Source organism: Diadema setosum, chromosome 11 (assembly GCF_964275005.1).
Source record: "Diadema setosum chromosome 11, eeDiaSeto1, whole genome shotgun sequence".
NCBI classification, from domain to species: domain Eukaryota; kingdom Metazoa; phylum Echinodermata; class Echinoidea; order Diadematoida; family Diadematidae; genus Diadema; species Diadema setosum.
The window spans coordinates 4,123,372-4,149,459 of NC_092695.1; the positions used below are offsets into that span (position 1 = coordinate 4,123,372).

A 26,088-nucleotide genomic window follows, 5' to 3' on the forward strand; every position below is an offset into this window, starting at 1 on the left:
GGGGGGGGTGGGGGTGCAGCAGGGTGAGAGATTCCCTCATATCTTCAAAGTTATCTTCAACTGTGATGGTATAGGATTACTCAAAGCTGAGAGACATCACATGCATCACATAATAAGCAGTTTTGACACAACAATGTAGCCATGGCAGCATGAAAACATATTAAACATATAATTGTACATAATATGTATTAAAGCAAAGTAAGGTATCATCATTATATCTTCATGATACTGACAACAAATAAAAACAAAACAAATCATTATTTGTAATAATGGATAAAACATTGTTGACTAGAAATCAGTTACTCATGCATACACTCTATTGGGAAAACTTTCAGCAGCAATTTGGTAATGAGTACAATGTATATGAAAAAATAAACTCTAAATCTCCTAAATATGCAATGATCCATATCATTTACAACACTGCTCCTTTATGTGAACAAGACATAATTTGTTAACCAATTGAGGATGGTTTGATTTTGCTACAACAAGCATTTCCCACAGACGCTTGCCCGAGTATAATCGGGACTCGTCCTCAATGGGGTAATGATGATAGTAATTTGAACAAAAAATAAATAACACACACTAAGGGCATGGTAATTTGCTTTCCAAGCGTTATTTTTACAACATTGAACACGGCATAACAGCATTCGCTTACTTTCCTGTTTTTTGTTTTTGTATTTGTTTTTTTTTCACTGAAAGACTATAATATGCAAAAAGCTACACACTTTATAATCATGTATAATCCAGTTACAATATGGAATAGGTTTGCTACAAAATGATTAGAAATAACACAAGAGCACAACCAGCATTTCCAGCTGTGCAAAATCACACTGAGGCATTTGAAAGAAGTAATAGACAATCTAATAATTTACATATTGGTACATCAAGGAGGGTTTATGTGCACTTACAGTTATGTTTACCCTGTCTTATGGGCAAAGAAAAATAATGATAGTTAATAATTAATGATAGATAATTGTTCGGAAATTACCAAAAAGCTGAAGATACAACATCTTTGGTGCATTACAATTCTAATACATGGCAGGGATTATTTTGCATGAGACAATAATATTACACATACAAGAATGGGTACTTTTCATTATCAACAACATAAACATTAACTTCATGATAATTTTTGGACTTTGAAGGGTTTGAATTTTGATGTCATTGGAATATTTAACATGTCACGACAGTGTCTCTATCTGGGAATAGAACTGTGTTGTACACATTTATAGAACCTGAGTATGTACAATTCATACAGACGGAAGGAATCATCAACATCTTGGCAAATGCTGGCAGGTAAGAAGTGAAGGGACATAAAAACTAATAGGCCCAAATTCACGAAGGTGGTACAAATGAAAACATGGTTTAAACCACCGACAAAAAACCATGGAGCGCCAAGTGTCGCACGGAATATTTCGTTACGAAATTGGTCATTTCGTCGACAAAATGGCCGTTTCGTGGACGAAATGTTCATTTAGTTACAAAATGTTGTCATTTCCTTACAAAATAATCATTTCATCAACGGAATAACTGATTTCGTAACGAAATATTCCATGCAACACTTGGCGCTCCATGGTTTTTGTCCATGGTTAAACCATGGTTTCATTTGTACCACCTTCGTGAATTCGGGCCATGGAGTCTTGCATTAATGCCATTCTCGCTCTCAACCGACCATCAGGATTATATACCCACATTTGAATGCACATATATATATATATATATATATATATATATATATACAAATATATATATATATATATATTGTTTTTTTTCCCTTTATTCTTCTTCACTCCATTTTGCAGAGCTTCATCTTTAAACACACCATACTAATACAACATAAAGATTTGATCTCATATAAACATTTCTGGCAGGGTAACTCAGCACAATTCCTCCAGACCCACTACAAGTTGGACGAACAAGAGAAAAACTAGGCAAAACAAAAACAAAACACGAGAGCACAATTCAACAGGCAGGAATCCTATAGATGAGGTCACCTTTCATCTGAGCACATATCATCTGAAATATTCTCTCTGATTAAACATCTCTAATAATTGCACTTGCATTCATCTTACTGCACTGACACCATACTACACTATCTATGCCACAAAATTTGGACATATTCTGATAATCACATCTGTACCTATACGCCGTCAGAGTTTGAGTACTGCATGAACAATATCGGCAGATGAAAGCAGTGATTAAGTACAAAATTGCATCATAAAGCATCAACTGTAGATCGAGTACTGTATTTGCTGGACTAGATCAACGTCATAAACATAATATTCTACTTGGTGCATTTGTCACACCCATGAAAGCAAACATAAACTTTTGTTGTTGTCAAACGTCCAAAGGACTCTTGTTATCAATAACCCTGATTTCACAAACTAATTCTTGCACTGAAGGTCAAAAGTTTTTTTATTTTTTTTTTATATTTCATCCATTCCTATGGAATAAACTCCCACAAGATATTCATAATCTGTCCTCTTAGTGACTCCAAGATTTCATTCAAAACCTGGTTATCTAAAATAAGCATTTTTGTAAATATTTATGTTACTCCTTTTTTCATAGTTCTCTTCATAGATATTTTCTATCTGCCTATCTCTGTGCCATGAAAATCTATTCATAATGAATCCTGGTGTATGGCAAGTACCGATATCATTATCATTCCTATCATCATTATCATTATAATCATCATCATCATCATCATCATCATCATTGACATCGACATCATTATTGTTGTGTTTAAAACCCTACTGTAGCCAATTTTGATATGCTCAATAACAAGAGTTCAGTGTATCAACTCCTTGTGCTATGCACTGTATCATACCAGACTCTCTTTGCCATCTGAAACACACCACTATACATACATGTATCAACCTAACATAACCATGGGCCCTTTTGTCAAGTGCATGCACCCCATACACAGGTGACCTAGGCGAATGACCCCATCACAGACGACCTCTATGAGTTGACCCCATCATGTGACCTCTGTCACAACTTACAAGCCTCTCTTCCCTGCACACAATGCCTGCTGGATTGACTAAAGCACCATGCAATACAAAATTACATGATTATTCAAATTGATAATATTCTTGCATCAAGTTGTTTCTATTGCAACTGACAGACAAATTACCCCACATGGACGTAAACCAGTTGCAATAAAAACTGCACAATTACTCTCAAGACAATCAATGACAATAACAAGGATTCAAATGATATGAAATCCACATCCTGCCAGACCACAAATTGTTTTCTAATATTCACAGAGAGGGAATATCGAAGTTCTTATTTTTTCTTTGTTTAAAATGAGGCAGGGATTTCTGAGGTACTCCAAATACAAAACAATAACCTTCTCTGGCCACTAACACAAAATAAACTTTGTTTAAAAACAGCCTATGTGTTATGAATGCTATATGTCGGAATGTCAAGTACTACTCTTAACTTGGTCACTAGTCTTCTAGGAGATTCTACAGAATGCTATGGAATAAAATGCCACATCCTACTTTGCTGATGGTGGTGGTGTCATTTCTTAATTTTCTTTTTTTTTTTCTTCTTCCTTCTTTGTTCAGGAAGACTGATTTTCTAATTCAGGATGCAAGCTGGTTTGTGCTGATCAGTGTCAGGCTGCCAGACAAACATATGCAGCCAGTTTACTAATCTGCCTTTATTTTGTCTCAAGGATGGAAAACAGAGCCTTCATTTTCTACTTCTGCAGAATTCTAGAATTGGAGAATGAAGCACCCATAGGATGCTGGAGAACGAACAAGGGAGGGATGTTTGATAAGTTGTCCATGGATGGACAGTGTGGAATGGGTGTCAAAAACTTTCAGCTTATACCATCTGCACTGACCTATTGTACAACCCTCTCTGGCCCTTCCAAAGGGACTCTTAGCTGTTGTGTGGCTTAAGAACTGGGTACACAGCAGCAACATCAGCTTTGCCTAAAAGTTATCTTTTCACTTGTTTGTTTGTGTTCACATCGCTGCAAACAACAGCTTCTTCCCAAGAACTTGTTCAATGTTGGGCAAATCTCTATAGATTGTTGCTTCTTGCCAACTACGTAGGCAGGATTTGATGCTAAAGACTATCAGAGGGAGAAGTCTGACTTGCAATTTCAACATCTTTCAGAAGCCTGGCTCCAAGCTTTACCCACACTCGGACAAAGCTGCAAGAGATTCCATTTGAAGTATGGTGAAGATTTTTTTCTGCACATCATAACGTCCCGTCATCTTCTTCTTGTAGTAGCTTGATGCTGTAGCCGCGCCCAGCTCTGCTCCCCTGCCCAACGGCCCTCCTCAGCCACGACGCACCTCTGGTGGGTAGTCTGACGCCAACCTCCGCATCATCGGCAGACAGCCTCTGGTGTCGGTCCTGGGTGGAGAAGAGCCACCTGGACATCCACAGCTGGTGGCCAGTGACCTGCTCAATGTCTGGCTTCTTGTACCTGTAGGAATAAGGTGTATTGACAGGAGATCAACATGATACATGGCCTGAAGAATACACTATACATGGTGTTGAAACAACATTTGTATACCAGGGTAGTCTTGTCCCTGCATACAATGTGCACTGATGCATTTTGTATCACTTACAGTACTTGAATAGACCCCACTGTGAGCATGAATATATACAAATATATGTCGTACATGAACACACACACACACACACACACATTTCACACTATATAAAGGATGTTACATTTGCTATGAGTAATTACATCAGGTCCCTGGCCTCAAGCAGCAATACACCCCTCACTGCCATGTGTATATATATGTTCCTTAATTTTAGGATGATATCACTTTAAGTTATAACTTCACTGGAATGAGAGTAGCAAAGGCTACATTTATTGGAACAAGAGCAGCAGAAAATAACCCAACCCTGATCGATGAACAGAACTTGTCCCACACCATTGGTCCGGTGCGGTCCGGTAAAGTGAAGTGAAGTAAAGTATATATCATTATGCAATACATATTGTAAAGCATAGCATTTCTCTGATCACGACATTCAAGGTAATTTTGGAGTGAGGGAGAAGGAATGAGAAATACGAATTAGCCCTATTACAAGGAGCAAGGAGAGTTATACTGTAAAAGTGGATATTTTCGCGCGACTACTTCTTCGTGCTTGGCCGGGTAAGAAGAGTTTCGCGTGTTTTTCATTCCGCGGAATCAAGACATCACGCACAGGAACATATGGCTAGCAAAAATATTTGCATGCTTTTATTTATGCGGTAGTTTCTGGTTGCGCTAAATGCGCGAAAATTTCAACACCACGAAAATTTCCACTTTTACAGTATCTCCATTTCCATGAGATGGCACTGATTGCAATCTTGTTACAGAAGACAATAAAAAGGAAATTAACCCCAAATACATATCGCTGTTTGGGCGACACAACACATACAATCTGTATGTCGAAAGTGTTAATTGCTCAAGAGAGTCAAAGAACATTGCAGTCAAAGCACTGCAACAAATTAGATCACCTTTCCTATGACATGCTGTGGTGGCTTCATATTGGATAAAGACAGCTAGGATTTGGACAGAGCATCACTTACTGTTTTTCTGACAATAGATAAAAAAGTGATTTTTACCAAAATTTTGAAATACGTCTTGTCACCCTAGCGATGATATGCGGCTTGAGTTAATGTACTAGTATTAGTATTATTAGTAGAAAACATCACTGGAGTTTCAGAAAATCAGACAATCTGTTCAAAAGTTATGAATTCTTAAAGTTTTGGTTAAATCTATGAGACAACAGGACAATAATACAAACAAATTGAGATGATTCTACAAAATGTCATTTTTGTTAAAGTATACATTCTTTTGATTGCTTAGCAACATTTGTTGAGGTTAATATTGTTCCCCCTGCCTTCTGAAAGAGGTAGTCAAATGCTTTTACACTATGCTAGAAAAATTAAAATTTAAAAAAGACGGATGCATCTGACTTCATTCTTAAACATGCCAACTGTGAAATTGGCTTTATGATCTTTGCACTGCACAGTGGACTTGTTAACCAGTTGAGGACAGACTGATTTTGCTATAACACACATTTCCCATAGACACCTGTCCAAGTATTCTCTGGACTCACCTTCAGTGGGTTCATACGACTACAAAGACAAATAATGGCTGCAATCTTTAATGCAGTAAACAATGGAAGGAAATGGCTGTAATGAAGTCAGTTCACGGTAGGCAGAAGGTAGATAGTTAGTCTACATTGCATGTATGGCAGTGGGGGGGGGGGGGGGGGGCTGTCTCTGTGAAAACTTACATTTTAAGGAGCAGCGAGGAAGTGACCACCGACACGCTGGACATGGCCATGGCCCCAGCGGCCATCCAGGGCTGGAGAGCGATGCCCCAGGGCATCAGGGCACCTGGCAGGAAGCAGAGGAGGGAAAGACAAAATCAAGTCGAGGCTAAACAGACCATTTATCAATAGGGTCAGTCTGTGATCCACATCATGGATGGTTTCTGAAGGACTTTCACTGAAAAACAAACGCCTTCACAAAACTCTGCAAAACACTCAATCATAGACCTTGCAGGACTTACCGGGTCTGTACACAGTAACAAATGTTTACATTAAAAACTGTTTTTCTTCTTTATTTCTGTACAATGAAGCTATCCATCTCCCCCTCCCCCCCCCCAAAAAAAAAGATTAGGCACTACGACTATCTTAATGTCTTGCATGCCCTTGAGAAGTAGAGCAATTTGACCTATCATGTGACTCTCTCCATTCGTATTGTTTCACTTTATCTTATTTCATTCTGTCAAATTTCAACTAGAAATCCCTTGGAGAGCGCAGCCTTCTGTCAAACAGTAATTACCCCCTTTGTAATGGTCCTACATGTACACTCCCACTGCATAATGAAAATCTATTAACGGTCATCATCATAATTTAGTGTACAGAAGAGTGATGGCGGTGCTAAGCAATATGGCTATTTATTGTGGAGTTATACAAGATACCCATATGCCAAAAATGACCCTATTTCCCAACGATAAAGAATCCTTCAAAAAATCAGACAAAACCTCTGGATCCAGGTGGTGAACAGGATCACTACAAAAATATAATAATTTCTTTGTTGTGTCATAAGCATTTTACCTAAAAATTCCATCCAAGTCCATTTTAATCTAACTTTTTCATCATTTTGCAAACAGACACATGAACAAACCAACAGCAGCAAAAACACAACCTTCTTGGCAGGGATAATAACTACAGGTTTCATATTTTGATGGAAATACATATAACACTGCAATACTAACAATGACAATACCATAATGTTGATATTGATGTTGATGAGGGTGACAATGATAGTGTTAGCAATAATAATGGTGTTTACAAAAGGTGGAAACTATGGTGAGGGTGACGTCTACTTGATTAAACAACATTAACAATGATAAATAACAGTAGTAGTAAGAGGTAGTAATACAGTAATAGAAGTAATAGTAGTAGTAGTAGTAGTAGTAGTAGTAGTAGTTGTAATAGTAGCAGTAGTAGTAATAATTATAGTAGTAGTAGTAGTGGTAGTAATAGTAAACAGAGTGTGGTTGGAAATGACAAATTCAAGCATTGTCAAGTTTTCCCAAAATTCCGTTAAAAACCACAAAAATCCTCCACATGGCCACAGTTTAGTCCAAGAGGTAAAAAGTGCTGAAATTACACAGCAAAACATGACAATCCCCTTGATTTTCCACAATTCTCAACACTCCATTTGCATCAACAGTTTTGCTGTAATTTCAGCAAAACTTAGAAGTGCATCTAGGAGGGTACTTACTTCTGGAGTACTGATATCAGCAGAACAAGTTTTGCTGTAATTACAGCAAATCTGTTGGACCGTTGCAGATGCACAGTGAACACCATGCAGGTGGGGGTCTTTCCTTGCACACTATTTTTTTGTGGTCATTTATGTGTTGAAAATAATTGTATTTGGAAAAGACTCCTGAATGTATTAAAAGAGACTTAAAGGAAACCAAAACCCAACGAGAAATGTGGATTGAGTGAAAGCACTTGTAGAACACATCAGTGAAAGTTTGAGGAAAATCAGAAAATCTAGTGCGAGTGATGAGTTTTAAAAATTGTTGGTGTTGGAACCCCTGGATGAGGAGACTACTAGAGGATATGATGTCATGCGTGGACAACAATATGAAGAAACTGTAAAGGGAATTCCACAAAAAGTCACTTCTCATGAAAATTACTTATTCTATCAACTTGATACTGATACATTAAAGCGTTTATATTCATTATATTAAGGGTTTAAACTAGTAATTATTCTCCCCTTCTTCCTGAAAGGGTTTAGTCAAGTGCTCTTTCATTATGCTAGAAAAGTGAGTTTTTGTGTAATTCCCTTTATATTTTCTTTATTGTTGTCCACACATGACATCATAGCCTCTAGTAGACTCCTAATCCAGCGGTTCCAACACCAAAACTTTAAAAATTCGTAACTTTTGCATCGATTGTCCAATTTTCCTCAAACTTTCATTGATGTGATCTACCTGCACGTACTACACAATCAGACCAGTCACACAACTAGAGAGGCGAGCCGGTTCATGACTTGTTGCATGACTCAATAATGCATACTATGTATGATCAAACTACACATACATGTATCTGTAGGCTTACGGCCGTTTGGTTTCAGTACATTATAATGTAGCATGATTCTCAGAAAGCCCATGACCCGTTGTGAAAATTGGACATGTCAAATCTCTCCACCTGGCAATAAGACCCAGTCACATGACTGAAAACTGGCAAGACTGGTACGCTTCCAGTCTTAAAGGGGAAGTACGGTTTGGTTGGCCATGGCACATCTTTCTGTTATTTAGTGGTACCGGTATTAGCAGAATACATGATAACATTGTGTTAACCGGTAAATTGTGGCAAAGGCATGAAGTGTGTGATCTGACTTACAGTTGTAACTGCATAACAAAAGAATGCAAGAAACAGAAAAGTTTGCAATCACAATTACATCAAATCATTAGAGGATATTGGACACTCATTTCAAGAAGTTATACATGTGTTCCTGGAAGAGCTATTCCAAATTTCAGTTCTGCCTACACTTGTTCATCTTCTCAAAGGTCTATAGGTCACATATTTATATTCCAGATGATCACAATGCACATGATCAGTAAGATAGTGTGTCCACTAGATGTTATGGGACCGCTACTTTAATTCCATATCAGATCTGCCAGTTGTCATGTCGCCAAGTCATAATCAGCACCTTTTTGGATTCTAACACTCAATTCCAGAATCCAACAGAAATTTCACACCTTTGCATTTGGAAATTCTTTACAAATTTTTACTGCCAGTCTGATGAAAGTATCATTCCAGTATCATCCAGTGAAACACCATTAGCCATGGTTCCTCTAAAGTCCCATCCTGCTCTTGACGCCATTATACCAACTGTTCATGCTCATTCTGTGTGAATGAGACGAACTGTACAACTGACGGCTTCCATGTCACCATAATATCTTCTTCGTCAGCAATACAGTATTGCCATAGTATGCTGGTTAATTGATGAGTAGCAATACGTCTTCTGGAGTGGCATACATCTCAAAGAAAACGAAGTATACAGATTCCCATATCTGCTAACGCAGGCATGAGGTAGTACCACATTATTAGTCAACCAGTACTTCACTGTCAATTTTGGCAGGCCAGAATGTGGTATTTTCTCCAGTAAATTTGTCTTCCAAGTCACAACTCCACATAACCAATACACTGTACTTGTAGGTATGTGGGAACAGGATTGTACTACAAAGTGTAGTCTGCCCAGTTTGGCTGCTATGCATTTGACTACATATCAAGTTCAACTTGCACAGTCTACATCCAAGTTCAAGTAGAAAGGCCTACTGTGTAGTTACACAGGGATTAGCTCCTCCACAAACAATCCCTATAAGGATGCAAACATTTTCCTGTTGAAGCAACTACACCTAAAATGCAAGGCCTGGCCTCAGCTAATCCAAACAGTCAACAGGGCCTATACTTCATAATATGCTGGATAGGCCTACATGTATTAAAAGTGTACATGTGAAAAGTGTTGTTACAGTGAAGGGTACTCTCTTGCATTCTGTGTTGTGTGTGTTTCATAATGAGCAGGGAGGTGAGGCATGTATCTCACCTGCCTTGTGCAAGAAGACAATTGTAGTTTCCAACTATATCACCCTAAAATGTTACTTCTAAAGATAATATAATACATTTATGAAAAATATACAAAAGAATAATAAATGCTCCTTGAAACTTTGTTGTTGTCCAAGTAAATGATGTGATATAGAATAGAACATTTCTAAACAGCTCCGAAAATCTGTTGAAAATTGTGTTTTATAGCATTTCTAAACTAAGTTTAACAAAATTACATTGCACAGTATACAAAACTATTCTTTATAGCATTTTTGTTGGTCTATGTTGCATATACACTGTACACTACTGTGAAAACTTCAGCTATGAAATGCAACTTTCAATAGAATATTAGGGCTGCTATCTTTTCTAACCAATGATAGGCTATTCAGTTGAACAACAGCATAGATGCCAAGTTCAAAAAATTTGTATGAGTGAGATTTTCATGACTCAGCATCTCGGCGCGCGTGCATGTGCGTGAGCGAGGGAGCGAAGCGACTGAGCATGGGGAGGGTGTTGAAGGGGGGTGTCTGCCCTCCCACGGTAGGGAGCTTTTTCAATTTTTAGCTGGTCCATACTTAAGTGACTATTTTTTACTTATTTTGAAATACAAAAGATAAATATGCCTTCAATTGCAGCTCTCACTGTAATCCTTTAAGCTATGCTCCTAATGCGTGAGAAAAATTGGTGTCATATATGTGTGAGATCGTGAGACAGACCCTAAATGCTTGAGTCTCACTCACAATGCGTGAGACTTGGTAGCTCTGCAACAGCAAAGTTTCAATGAGCATTCATTATTTGACCTTGGTCTGCATGTGTTACGCCAAAATTTTTATTCTATTGGCAAAAATTTTACTACATTGCTTCTTTGAAGCAATTTTGGGACAAAGTTTTCTGTCATTCAAGTGTTCTACAAAAAGTTTGTGTGATATTGGAGTAATGCATTGTGGAAAATAAAGGGACATCCCCGCAGTACTAGTGTTTACTGTGAAAGTGCCCATATAGATTTGGCTCAAAAGATATCAAGAGAACATGTCTATAAGCTTGTCTTGTATCAAAAGAATGAGTTGATATACTATTGGTACATATGTATAAATCCCCCCAAACTATACCCAACTAAGGCCTCCTGTCAATGATGACAAGTCGTAAAAACGTGCTGACATGAGTACAGGTATATAATAAGAAAACATGACTTATGATGATTATACATTGCTTGAAATTTAAATTGCTTGATCATTATTATTAGTGTGGTCATGGATAATATTCCTTATTGATATATCTAGCTTACCTTAGCACCAACCATGTGTATAATTATGGTCATTTTCATGTGTATATGTCACGGTAAGATAAACACATATTTTTTTTTTTTATAGAATCCACTGGGAATAGTCTTTACTTACTGTGAGAAATATGAGTCTAAACTACACTAAAGCAAATATCTACAGGCTTTTATTTCTACATCACAAACATTCTTTCCTGATTGGTTTGACTGCAGTTCAGTTGTTACATAAGATTTCAATCATCTCTAGCGATAATAATAATATTCCACGATGACTAGTTCAATAACATATGTGTGCACGCTACAGTTTGCACTTTTGCCTTCAACTGGACCGGTTTGTGAAGCAATCATACCAGATGCCTGTACTTTTGATGGCTACATGTTGTGAATATAGCTACTCCATGAATATGCTGTTTTCATTTTCTTTGTACATCAGTCTTAGCAAGTACAGTCAGGTTCATTCTGTGCAGTTTAAGCCAAGATCAAACAAACTTGCCAACATCAAGGACAATAGCTGAGGCAGGAGGGAAGTTTGATTTAACCCTGATTGTGCAAACACCAGTCTCCTTCCATATAGATGTACAGTGTATATTCAGCTCTCTTTCATTAGCTCATGGAACAAGACCAAACTTTTTGGAATGCTTCATAGTACTGAACATGCTATGTGCGGAGGTATTTGGCTGCTGTCTGCTCAAACTGCAAAGGCCCATCAGGTGAGACCACAGTAATAGTGAATGATAAATGTGTTGCTTTTATCAGTGTCAGGCAACAGTATTTCTATCTGAATGAAGCAAGAATGTTAATGTTAGCTGACACTTCACTTTTTTCATACCCCTTTGAACTAGTTTTGTTGCATGCAGAATCACACACATTGTATTGTACCTTGTTACCTCCACCAAAGGGGGAGGTTATGTTTTTCGTTACCGTTGGTTTGTTTGTTAGTATACAGTAGTTAGTTCGTTCGTTAGTTTGTCTGTGTGCAAAATAACTCAAAAAGTAGTTAACGGATTGGGATGAAACTTGCAGGAAAGGTTGAGAATGACACGAGTAACAAACAATTAACTTTTGGTAGTGATCCGAGAAATTTTGGGAAATTTATGAAGGATTTTGATATTTTGACAGGTAGGGTCAATGAACTTGGGAGTTCAGGCTGCGCGTATTTGAGGTTTGCATGTTATGCGCACACTAAAGCGCGTGCTCTAGTTTCTGCTAGGGCGAGGCGCGCCGCGCATCTGAGGGTTTAAGACGTTACAAAAGCTTCTATATTGTGAAATCAGGAGACTTTCAGCATACTACAGTTGTATAAACACTTCAGCATGCTGTGAGTACGTATGGGTGGAAATCGGGGGCCCGTTGCATAAAAGTTACAATGGTGATAATTTTGCCATCCAATGGTAACCTCCATGGCAACAATACTCAACAGCCAATCACAATCAAGAATTCCATGGAAGTTACCATTGTATGGCAAAGTTACCATCATTGTAACTTTTATGCAACAGGCCCCAGTTATCTCTATGGAAGAACAAGATCAGTGATGGAAAAGAGAGCTCTGCATGCTTGGTGGAGGTCTGCGCTCTCAGAGTGCTTCTCTAGTTAAATTTGTTATTGAATTACAATGTGATGTGTTCGTATCCATTCAATTTCCAGGTTGAGTAATGAACTTGTATGAATTTTTGAATGATTTGGAAATATATAGTGTGCACAGGCCTCAATGATGGAGCATATCACTTTCAGCACTTACATGAAGTTAGATTATATTTGTCTCCTAGACTAAGTTTTTCTTCATTCAAAAGTATTTGGGGGGGGGGGGTGAATTCAAAAAGATTGAATGGATAATAATGAAGATCTGCATTTCCAATGCATTGATAAAGAGTGCTACTGTATTCTATTATACAGAAATGCAGTTGATATGTAGTTTGAAAAAAGAGTACAATTTATTTAGCATAACATTGATTTTTTTTTTGTCAAAATGAGATGAAAAATATGGAATGAATGGCATTTTAATCCTATTCCCACCTGGGGAGGCATTTTGGCCCCCCTTGACGTTTCGCATGATCATTCCGCAACGCATGATGCTCTCACTGCGACATTTTATAACTTTTTACTTTCAAGTATCACATAACTTTTGAGACCAAATTTGTCGCTCTCGGACATACCGTTTGAAGCCACCCTGTATGCCCCTTTGAAAAATATGTGTTGACCCAAAAATTGCTAAAAAACATGATTTTCTGTACAAATCCAATGTAGATTGTGTTTTTGCATTTAATTCATACAAAAATAAATATTTTTACTTTCAATAGCTGACAATTAGCTGAAAATGGCTGAAAATTTATTTTAGGCTGATGCTTTAAAAAGTTTCTGCGACAAATTTTGACAAAAAACAAAAACGAAATAAATAAGACATTCAATAAACAACAAAATTCAAAAAAGTAATTATCAAGCCAAATTTTTGCTTCAATATCATTGTTAAGGATATTGAAAATTGTATATTCACCTAAAAATTTTTATTTATGTGCAAAAAAAAAGCATAAATTAGCATTTATTAATTCAAAATACATGAATCAAAATGTGAAAAATCGAACCATACAGTCTTGTAGATTACAATGGCCTCTACCTTAGTGCAAATTTTCGCGAGGATCACGTGATCCACAACTGAGATCTGAAGTGGGGCCAAAAAGACCCCCCTCCCCCGATGGTTTTAAGTCCCTCAAAAAACCAGGTGGGTGTAGGGTTAAAGTTCTTGAAAAGTCAATAATGAATATGCAAACAATGAAGTGATGTTGCCATACCATCACAACTTGCCATACAATTCAAATTTTGAATTTTCAGTTATTCATTCAAAGGCAAACATGCATCAGTCTAAAATCCTGATAGATCGACCTGATCATTGAAGTTATTTAACCAGGAATGACACCACTTCAATAACAGAAAATTGAATCTTATCATTTCTTTGGACATGATCAATAGAGAATTGTAAGGTTATAGACAACATCAGCTCACTCGTTTGCATATTCATGTCAAATACATGCATGAAAATATATAAAAACTGTTCTGCAGTCAACAGTTCTGCTTTCAAATGTTTGAAAACTGTACTGCAAAAATTAGCAAAACTTCACAATTTCATAACTTCCCTATTTCACTATTTATCCAATTCTGATAAAAAAAAATTTCACTGTTCTCCTCCCAAGTTTTTACTCTTATCATACTATACAGGTTGATTTTACTGAGCATGTGAACCATTTGGAAAGGATGTAAATGTCAAAAAATGGCAAAGTCCAACATTCTGAAATTTTCACTTTCTTTTTTTATTTGGTGCGACAATGGCACTGAAAATAATTCTCATCATGAGTAACACACAGCTAAACATTTGTAAGTAGAAAAGCACTCTGAGAGCGCAGACCTCCGTCAAGCAGCTCCCACTTTCCACCATGATCTTGCTCTTCCATAGAGATCAGTGATTTCTGTCCACTGAAAAATCGCCCGATTTCACAATATAGAAGCTTTTTTAACGTTGTAAACCCTCAGATGCGCGGCGCGCCTCGCCCTAGCAAAGATTGGAGCGTGCACTTAAGTGCCTGCATGCAAACCTCAAATATGCGCAGCCTGAACTCCCAAGTTCATCGACCCTTCCTGCCAAAATATCAATAATCCTTTATAAATTCCCCCAAAATTCTTGGATCACGATCACTACAAAAAGTTAATTGTTTATTACTTGTGTCGTTCTCAACCTTTCCTGCAAGTTAATCTGTTAATCCCAATCCCAATCCGTTAACTACTTTTTTAGTTATTTTGCGCATGGACAAACTAACTATGTAACAAACAAACCAACGGTATAATGAAAACATAACCTCCTCCCTTGGCGGAGAGGTAGTATAATAATGCCTCAAAAGGTATGTGAATAATTTGCAGATATGTTGTAAATGATCAGAAAAACTTCACAGATTTTGCTATTGACATACACAAGATATTCTACAAACTGTTGAGTTCCATAATATAGAAGTTCACAAAGATTTCCAGAGCATTATGCACGTCTTGTGAAGGTTATATATGTACACATATGACAAGGCTTTAACGCCCTTTTTCAGAGCAAATTATGAGCAGATCACAAACAACTGTGCAAATGCACAAGAAATTGTCCTTTTTTTTTTTTTTTCCAAAAACTAAAAATGACACCCACAAATATTTCACAACACTTTCAATTCCCTGCTTAGGTTTTGCAATCATTTGCAAACTGTCAAAAATGTGCATGTTGAAGTTTGCTAGTTTTTCATCCACATCCTTTGCCAGGTTTACAAGCTCTGAAATCAGTGCTTGAACCTGGAATGGAATTCCTGGTTAATAGCAAATGTTACAAAACAGTGTAACAAGGCACCAATATGCGATATGTGGTAGACTTGCCATTATTGTGTAGGACTTAAGGATTTGAATAGAAATAATATTGTAATTAATTAAGGATACTTGTAGAAAACTTCTCAAACAATTAGGAATCTAAGGAGCAAGCATTTTGTATTTTGTTTGTTTACATATTTGTTTAGTCTCTGGCATCAGAGCAATGTTAAGCTTTAAGGGAAGAAATGAAAATGAAAATTAATGTAAGAATATGTAGCAGTACATTATTGTAAGCTTTACAGAGCAGCACACTCTTGCTTTGTGAAAGAATACATGCCGCAGTTTTTGCAGAACTCTCCTCCGTACAAATTTTAACTCTTCTGATTTGTTCATTTCATTTGTAGGGTATCAGTTTGATGGATTCCAGCTTCACGCAACATCACCAACAAGCAGCATCAGTCCAAAGTTTGATGTAAACCCAGGGGCATAATGGTCGCATCTTCAAGTATCTGGTAGTTCAACAGATGCATCAGTTATCACAGAATGCATACTGGTGTGCCACATGATTTAGGGTAGTACAGATATAACATAAGAGTTAAAAAAATCTATGACTGTAGCTTAAAGGACAAGTTCACCTTCATGGACATGTGGGTTGAGTGAATGCAGAAAAATAAAATAAGTAGAACATATCAGTGAGAGTTGGAGGAAAATCAGACAATCCGTTCAAAAGTAATGAATTTTGAAGTTTCTGCTCAGCCACAGCTGGATGAAAAAACAATAGCTTGTGATGTCACATGTGTACAACGATATAAAGAAAGAATAAGAAAATTCAACATATTCCCATTTTTCTCGCATAACACAAGAACACTCAACTTCTCTTTCAGAAGACAGGGGGAATAATATCACCCTTAACATCTCCAGTAACAGGTCGAAGAAATGCGCACTTTATTCAAAAAATCAAGTTTTGTGAAATTCTCTTTTTTATTTTCCTTCAATCGTTGTATGCAAGTGACATCCACACTGTAGCAGTCTTCACATCCAGCAGTGACTGTGCAGATACTTAAAAAATTTCATAACTTTTAAACAGATTGTCTGATTTTCCTCAAACTTTGGGTTCTACTAATACTGCTGCATTCTCTCAATCCTTATGTACATGAAGGTGGACTTGTCCTTAATTGTCTTATCACAGAATGATACAAAGTGTGATTTATAAATCCAAGTAGGTGAAAAAGAATGGAGTCACGACCATCTCTTATATACTTTGCCAGATGTTCGATGCTGCCACTCAAAAATGTTTGAAGCATGTGCCAAACTGGGTCTGCCGTGCAGATAGGAATACAATGGACTCGTGTCTCATTGTATCACCAGGCACTCTCTGGGGAAGATGTGTACATCTTTGTGATGGTAATTACTTTTTGGCTATCCCTTCTTATTAAAGACAGGTGATATAATTATGATGGTTAAGACACAGGGATGCGCAAATAGAAATTCAAAAAAAAAAAAAGGAAATAAAGATGAAAATTACCAGACTGCACAAGTGTCATCGAAACCAGACATAAAACTCTTTGTTAACATGTAACAGCGATTTCTAACGCCATACCCTAAATCCTAAGTGTACTTGGTCTCGTTTTATGAAGAGTTAGAATTTATTACAAAATTGACTTCTATCATAAGTCTGTGGCAGCAATTTAAAATCAATTATATCTTGTTATTAAACAGGGTCCTAGACTATTTTGACCCATGGAGATACAAAGGTAGATGTACAAGACACCGTTTTTGTTAGTATCGCATAATGCGTTGCCATGGCAACGGCAAATTTTCATGAAAAATTATTGATTGACCTACTTTCATTTTTTGAGCAATTAACCCCAAATGTGGCATGTGTAACTCCTATCAAAAGAAGATGTGCAAGACACTTTCTTCATTGGTATCGCCTGGTGCATTGCCATGACAACAGCAAATTTAAAAAAGAATACAGAATGTTGTGGATGGAAGTACTCTTTCATCTTTTGAGTAATTGACCCGAAATTTGGGATGTGTGACCACTTTCAAAGGAAGATGTGCAAACGCTTTTTGTTAGTGTTGCATAATGCATTGCCATGGCAACAGCAAATTTTGACAAAATCTTATACATTGTGGTTGATCAAACTACTCATCAGTTTTACAGCAATTCAGTTGAAATTTCGGATATAAGATGCCGTCAATGTAAGGTGTATTTGTGCAAGATGCTATTTATGTATGTGTGAACAAATATGTTGCCATGGCAGCAGCAGTTTTTTGTACCAATCATACAAAAAAAAAAAAGAGTGGATTGACCTAACTCACTGTGTTTTTGGAGTACTTGACTTGAATTTTGGCACATTTATGACTGTGTGTAGAAGTGCAGAACACATCTTCTATCTAGACGTTTATCAATACGTTGCCATGGTAACAGCATTTTTTCACTAAAAGCATTACCTTTATATATGCTTTTTAGCTAACTCCCTAAATCTTTAAGCATTTAGCTCGAAATTTTTAGCCCATGTGACTGCTATGATATATGTGAAAACTTATCTTTGGTTATTGTTGAATGATGCATTGTCATGGTAACAGCATATTTTGAATGAAAATCATCCAAAATTACTGTGGATTCAGTCAACTTCCTCAGTTCTTGAGCACTTGGCTTGAAATTTTGCATATGTGACCACTATAGTACGTAGATATGCAAACTTAATCTTTCATCATTGTTGAGCTATGCGTTGCCATGCTAACAACATTTTTTTTCATTAAAAAGCATACAAAAATACTGTGGATTCAGCCAACTCCCTCAGTCTTTTAGCATTTAGCTTGAAATTTGGCCCATGTGGCCACTGTGGTATGTACAAAATGTGGATGTGCAAACTTAATCTTTTGCCATTGTTGAACAATGAATTGCCACGGTAACAGCATATCTTGAATAAAAGTCCTACGAAAATACTGTGGAAACAGTTTACTTCCCTAGTCTTAGAGCATTTAGCTTGAAATTTGGCACATGTGACTGCTGTAGTACAAAAATGTGCAAATATAATCTTTTGTCATTGTTGAACTATGCGTTACTAAGGTAAAAACATTTTTTCCTATAAAGCATATAAAATACTGTGGATTCAGCTTACTCCCTCAGTCTTTGAGCATTTAGATTGAAATTTGGCACATACATTGTATGACTGCCATGCTACACAGATGTGCAAACTCAATCTTTGGTCATTGTTGAATAATGTGATGCCAATGGTAACAGCATAATATTTTCAATGGAAATCATGCAAAAATACTGTGGAAACCTTCCTGAGTCTTGAGCATTTGTAGGTTGAAATTTGCCACACGTGACTGCTATGTTATGTAGATGTGTGAACTTACAGGTGTTTTAAAGGTGAGTAAAATAATATTTCTACAGGGTCATTGGCACCTCCATGCATTCAATTGTCCCTGATGTTGGGAACTTAATTAATAATTTCATTAATTTTTACATGCAAAAATAGATAAATAAATACATAAAATGAATACAAAAACTTAAAATATGAGAGAGAGCAAAGAAATCATTTACAAAACTCATCAAATATTTTTGAAAGAAAAAAAATGTATTCATTTTCCTTCATTTTTATTTGTTTTTGAGTGGGTCCCTTATGTGTTTTATTGTTTTTCTATAAGTTTGTTGAGTAAGTCTCATAATCATGTGAAAGTATAAAAACAGCTAATTATCTCTATGTAGAAAAACTTACCACCTTTCTCAGAAGGAAACTTTTGTGAGGTAATTCTTTGTTTTGTTTTATCTGTTCAATCAATCAATGGGAGCAGTTTTATAGAATTTGCACAATTATTATTCATAAGGCCTGACTGTTAGTCATTGAAGCTATTTAAAAGTTAACAATATGACAACATTATTTTGAATGAAATTGTGTATGTCTTTTATTTATCCTAAGTTTGTATCATCTGAGCAATTCATATCCAAGATGCCATAATGATTGCAGTGTTTTTGAAATGATGAGAAAGCACATGAAGCATCCTAGTATTTTGCATGAGTTCTGCCTGTAAATGTACATGTATATTGCCTAGATTTAACAACTGTCAGTATTCTTCTTTTCTGATACAGCATTTTTCTTTTTCTTGTATGAATTCCCATGTGTATTACAAATGCCACATATCAAGTACCAAACTGTAACACCCCCCCAAAAAAAATGGAAATAAAGAAATTTATTTCAATAATAAACACAAATCTTGCTATATTATTTATAATTACTTGGTATTTGTTGATAGATGTACTGAGATATGTTTTGTGGAGTAAAAAGGAGATAGAATGAAAGACAAAAAATTGAGTTGATGAGTGACTTGTCTTACCTTTGTCAGAAATCATGGAGAGTGAAAGCATAAACATGTTTGAAATCCATCATATGCGACAAATTCATCGCATTTAGTTGACAATTACACACTAATATTGTCAATTTCAACAAACCAGGACATATGCATAATAAAAAAAATCATAACAGATAATAGGTCCTACAATATGCACTCCAGCATCTGTCCAAAGGCCTATATAATTTTGCTGAAATTACAGCAAAATTTGGTCTGCATGGAAAGACCTGCACATACATCATGTTTCCTGAGCATTTGTGGTGGTCCAAGAAACTTGCTGTAATTACAGCAAAACTTGTTCTGCTGATATCAGTACTCCAGAAGTACCCTCCTAGATGCACTCACCAAGTTTTGCTGAAATTGCAGCAAAACTGTTGATGCAAGTGGATTGTTGAGAATTGTGGAAAATCAAGGGGATTGTCATGTTTTGCTGTGTAATTTCAGCACTTTTCACCTCTTGGACTAACCTGTAGCCATGTGGAGGATTCATGTGGTTTTTAAGGGAATTTTGGGAAAACTTGACAATGCTTGAATTTGTCATTTCCAACCACACTCTGTTAGTAGTACTAGTAGTAAATAGTAGTGGTAGAAGTAATAGTAATAGTAATAGTAGTAAGTAGTAGTAGTGGTAGTGGTAGTGGTAGTAGTAGAAGTAGTAGTAGTAGTAGTAGTAGTAGTAGTAGTAGTAGTAGTAGTAGTAGAAGTAGTAGTAGTAGTAGTAGTAGAAGTAGAAGTAGTAGTAGCAGTAGTAGTAGTAGTAGAAGTAGTAGTAGTAGTAGTAGTAGTAGTAGTGTAGTAATAGTAGTATTAGTTAGTAATAGTCATAACATTCATGAAGATGATAACACTACTTCCAATAATAATGACAACAATGAAAAAATTATAAAAATGATAATAAAAATGAAAATAATTCCATGAGTGTTCTTACGTAATTAATATAAAGCTCTGTACAAGGGCATTTAGTGCTAAAGCTACCTTACAACATGCATAATCATTTAATGGAATCAAACTGCAGTCGACACTCAAATTATGCAGCAGTGTCAATTTAATTAGTTGGGCTTAACTGGTAGTTCTGGTTGAAAGTAGCTTCTCTTTTTTCATGCTGTAAGGATATTACTTTAAAGGGATAGTACAGTATTGGTGGGGATGAGAATTTGGCTTTTAACTTTTTCAAAACCAATTTTCATCAAATAAATGTTGAATTCCTCATAGAATTACGTGCTCTTTCATATTTCATAAGCAGTTTCTCAGTTTTCATTATCTCACCAAAAAATGTTAGAAATCCGAAATTAGGTCTCAACCAAAACTATATGATCCCTTTAAGCTTGATGAGGTACAGAGACCTCACCAGTCTATTAATAGGGATAACACAAAGACATCCATCAATACCAACCTCCTGCTATTGGGATCGCAACCAAGTTGTAGATGAGGGCAAACATGAAGTTGATGTGGATCCGTCTGACGGTCTTGTGAGAGAGGTCGATTGCTGCCACAACATCTTTCAGATCATCCTGTGAGTGGGCAAAGGAGGACGTGGTGTGAAGTGCCGTAATTCTAACCCTTTGACATTTACTCGGCTCATCCCAGAAGAATACTGAGGAATCAATGTCTACATCACATCATTGTCTGATTGGACATTCATTGAATGCTTCAGAAATTACAAGTATTATCAACAGTTTTGACAATGACCTTTGACCCCATGACCCCATAGTCTGATCCCTTTATCTTTGCACAATGATTCCCTGTTCAATTCTTACTCTAAAAATTTACATTTGGGGCAGGTGGAAGAGTGTAGCATTTCAGATTTGAATATGTATGTTGGGGATTATTCTTTCATTTTGGGGCTTCATACATAAGGTGTCAGATTACTTATAATTTTCACTGATCAATGGGATGCCAATGTAAGTGAAACTGTGAGTTTGAAAAAAAAAAAATGTAGGAGTAGAAGAATTTTTATGCTAAAGTGAGACTGGTAAATGGATACCACTTCAGAGCCAACTTTTACATAACTGTGTTTCAATAGCGGAGAGAGACCAAAAACTAGAAATGTCGCTACGGCGACTGATGCCTCCGCCATAATGCATGATTCTCCCAATAGGTGTATAGTACAATGTCTTGACAATGTGTGATGACAGTTTCACATAACTGGCAAAATATCGAAATAACAGGTTTGTCAGAAATATCTTGAATGTTCACTTTCCACGAACTGGGTTTGCTATAATTGTCTATTAAAGAGTGCAGGTACACATATTTGGGGAATTGAAAATTTTTACTTGACTTCTGACCGACCTTATTATAAGTTTATGCATTGAGTATAATTTTCAAGGTATGAAGAAAGAGTGTAATTACAGTACAAAATATTTCTTTTTCATTTAAACCTGACCTTTGACCCTTAACCTTTGACCTTTGACCTTCTGGCTGGAAATTTCCAAGAGAATCTCCATCAAGTAATACATGTACATATATTAAACACTTTTAAAACTAATAATGCAATCATTGCATATACTAGTACACATGTATGAGGGAAATACAGTAGTAACATTTTGAGGAGTTGACCTTGACCTTTGAACCCCTGACTATTGACCCATGACCCCTAAATTCCCTAGATAATCCCTGCCAGTCAGTACATGCATATGTACCATGTTCCATGAAGATACATTGAACCATTTGCGAGAAAAGTGATATTGCAACATTTTCACCTAACCTTTGACCTTTTGACCTTTGACCTTATGACATGAAACTCTCTCTGGAGAATCCTTACGCAGTAGCATGTCTACACTAAGTTTCAAGAAAATAACTGTGGGCATTGCATAGATATGGGGGAAATAGCAACATTTTTAGCATTTGACCTTGACCTTTTGACCTTTGACCTCGTGTCAATGTCACTAGAATCTACTCAACTAATTGTCCCATCATACATCATCCTTGGACCAAGTTTGGTGAAAGCTGCTTCATCCAGTTTTGAGTTATCACATAAAAAGATAAATTTTAGGATTTGACCTTGATCTTTGACCTTTGATCTCTGTCCGATTTCACTGAAAAACTAATCAAGTAATTGTCCCATCACACATCATCCTCCAACAAAGTTTGGTGAAATTTGCTCCATACAGTCTTGAGTTATCGCGTAAACGGATACAATTTCATGATTTGACCTTGACCTTTGACCTTTGACCTTTAGCCGATTTCACCCAAAATCTTATCAAATCGTTGCCCCATCATACTTCATACTTGGACCAAGTTTGGTAAAATTCCAGTACATATTACTCAAGTTATCGCGTAAACGAAAGCGGACGGACGTACGGACGTACGGATGTACAGACGTACGGACGTACGTACGGACGTACGTACGGACGGACGGACAACCCGAAAACATAATGCCTCCGGCACCACTTCGTGGCGGAGGCATAAAAAAAATTCTCTTTATACTGTTTATTTGTACTCTATGCATCGCTCAAATGCTAATTGTTTTGCAGTGTACACCCCCTCTCAAAAAAACAAAACAAAAAAATCGGCATGTACAAAAGGTTTCCTTACTCTGATGAGTACAACATTTGCTGCCTCCACCGCTACGTCCGTTCCTGTGCCGATCGCCATGCCGATCTCCGCCTGCGCCAGGGCGGGCGAGTCGTTGATTCCGTCCCCTACCATGGCAACTAGATGACCCTTCTTCTGCAGCTCACGCACCTTGTCCACTTTGTGCTGGGGAAGCACCTCAGCAAAGATGTGACCGATACCAACCTGGTCAGACACAAGATACCAGCAATACCATCATTACACTTTTGTTGCCTGTTTGGATCTGACTCTGATTCTTCAAGAAAATTATCGAAACCACTGGTGGAGTGACAATTATGTCATCATGTGAGAGGCTTCCTGTAGACATCTCAACATGGGTTGGTTTACTGAACTGTCAACTAACTACTCTGAGGGAAAATAAAATATTCCGAGATATCCAATATAATCTATAAAGGAAGACATATTCATCTGATTCTACCAGAAATGTGTTTTTTCATTAGACTTAATGCACCTGATAGATGTCTCACGTAATCAACATCTCTGAATGTGAAATTGAAGCATTCCGTGCATGAGTTTTTATTGTTACAATGTTACTATACTTAACTTGCCAGTTTGGTAGTTTTTGGCATTACCCAGGAAGGGTTTTTAGAATTGTTGGCATGAGTTTGACAAGTACTATTTTCCATGTGCCAAATTTGCATCACTATGGTAAATATGAGGTCATGCAAATGAAGGATTTTACCTTCATATCATCCAACATAAACTCCAACAAAGTTGATACTAATGTCTTGTCATTGCTCCCAAAAAGCTAAGACCTCACCCACTGAAGGAGTGTGAGGAAAAACCAGTATGAACATTGAACATTTATATTGCCAGTTCAATTCCCATACACCAATGAAAAACTAATTCTAATGGAAAAATTTGACAGTAAAAAGGAAGTGTGAATTGTATCCCTTCTTTGTCTACATTCCTCCACTCAATTATCCAGCCATGTAAATGTTTGATGAAGACATCAATGACACCAACTTGATCAGTCTTGGGCCTGTTTCACTATGCTCTAAAATCAATTCTAAGTTTAATTCAACTGATCTTAGGAACAGTTGTGTGATCAATCAGTCTTCAAAAGTTAGGAAACGTTTCACTAAGCCATTTTGGAATAATACCTTGCATCCATCTTGCCAAGTTCTAGAATACATCTTGAATGTCTATGTATCCTTCCCAACCAGATCTGATCTGAATCTCTCCCAACTTTGGGTTCCTTGTGTGGCTCAATATAGTTTCCATGCTAGTGAAACAGGCCCCAGATAGTATTTCTTTAGATCAACAAATGTGCACCATAAGGAGTCAGACACTGCCTCTGTGTCCCACCACACACCTGTCCAGCGATGGCCTGAGCCGTTTTCTGGTTGTCCCCCGTGAGCAGCATGACATCCAGACCCATCTTCTTCAAAGCGCAGACAGCGGCCGCTGCTTCTGGCTTCACCATGTCTGCTACACTAATCATCCCAACAAGCTCCCCTGGAATCAGGACAATATTGAGACAGACAGTATATTGTGCTAGTTTGTTTCATTTCCATCTCAGAAGAAAGCTCGTATTCAGCTGCAATAGCTAGTCCTCCATGAGGTCCAGTTAGATGTAAGGCGGGACCACTTCACCAGGATAAATACCCTGCTCTTTGTGATGAACAAATGAAGCAGGATCTTTTGCGTGCATGAGTTGTGACTCTCTCACACACGGGACCTACATTTTATGTCCTATCTGAGGGGCAGAGTGTTTTGCCTCTTACTAGAGGGACAGTATCATTACACACAACACTCCTCAGTGGGACCAAGGAATCAAACTGGGGTCCTTTGGATCATGAGACAGACGTATCACAACCTTAGTCCCTACCAACATAATATACACTTCTCATGTGTCACCCACAATTACTCATCTTAAGAAATTATTTGCCGTAAATAGGTACAGTGCATATCACAAACTCACAGATAATTAAAGGCCACTTTGTTGCCGCGTCGGCTCCAATTCGTGACAGATTCATGCCGCCAATGTTTCTGGTTTTAGAGTACTTCACTTTCACATACAAATCTTACCTCCCCAAGAGATGTGAATGGAGGTTGTGCAATGGTGGAAGCTTATAACTCATTACCTCCATTATATGGTTACTCCAATATTAAAGAGCTAATACTAGCACATTAATTTTTACATGTAACAAGCTAAGGACTTTATTCTTATACACAGTTTATCCATTTCTTTCCATGATCTGGAGGTGGAAAATATTAACTTATCACTGTTTCATTCAAGCATATGGCACAATGTGCCTGGTTGATACCACTTGCTGACTATTGCTAGTCACCTGGGACAGACCACCAGGGGTTGGCATCATTCGCCAATTCTTCTTGTGTGGGTGGGTGGGGGACCACTTCAGCGGGTTAGCATCCTGCTCTTTGGAATGAATGAAGAAAGAGGAATCTTTTTTATGTGCGTGAGTCGTGGCTAACTCACAGCGACC

General features: G+C 37.2%; 1 protein-coding gene across 1 annotated transcript in view; it reads right to left on the minus strand.

The window, feature by feature from the left end:
* Positions 1–3,971: 3,971 nt before the first annotated feature.
* Positions 3,972–26,088, minus strand: part of LOC140234685 (copper-transporting ATPase 1-like) — a 45,723-nt gene continuing 23,606 nt past the window's right edge. The window contains exons 16-20 of the mRNA XM_072314720.1: positions 24,954–25,096; positions 23,600–23,803; positions 21,459–21,576; positions 6,259–6,361; positions 3,972–4,444 (exon numbers count right to left, since the gene is read on the minus strand). Coding sequence (XP_072170821.1) covers positions 4,213–4,444; positions 6,259–6,361; positions 21,459–21,576; positions 23,600–23,803; positions 24,954–25,096 — 800 coding nt within the window. The 3' untranslated portion in view covers positions 3,972–4,212. The remainder of the gene's footprint in view (positions 4,445–6,258; positions 6,362–21,458; positions 21,577–23,599; positions 23,804–24,953; positions 25,097–26,088) is intronic.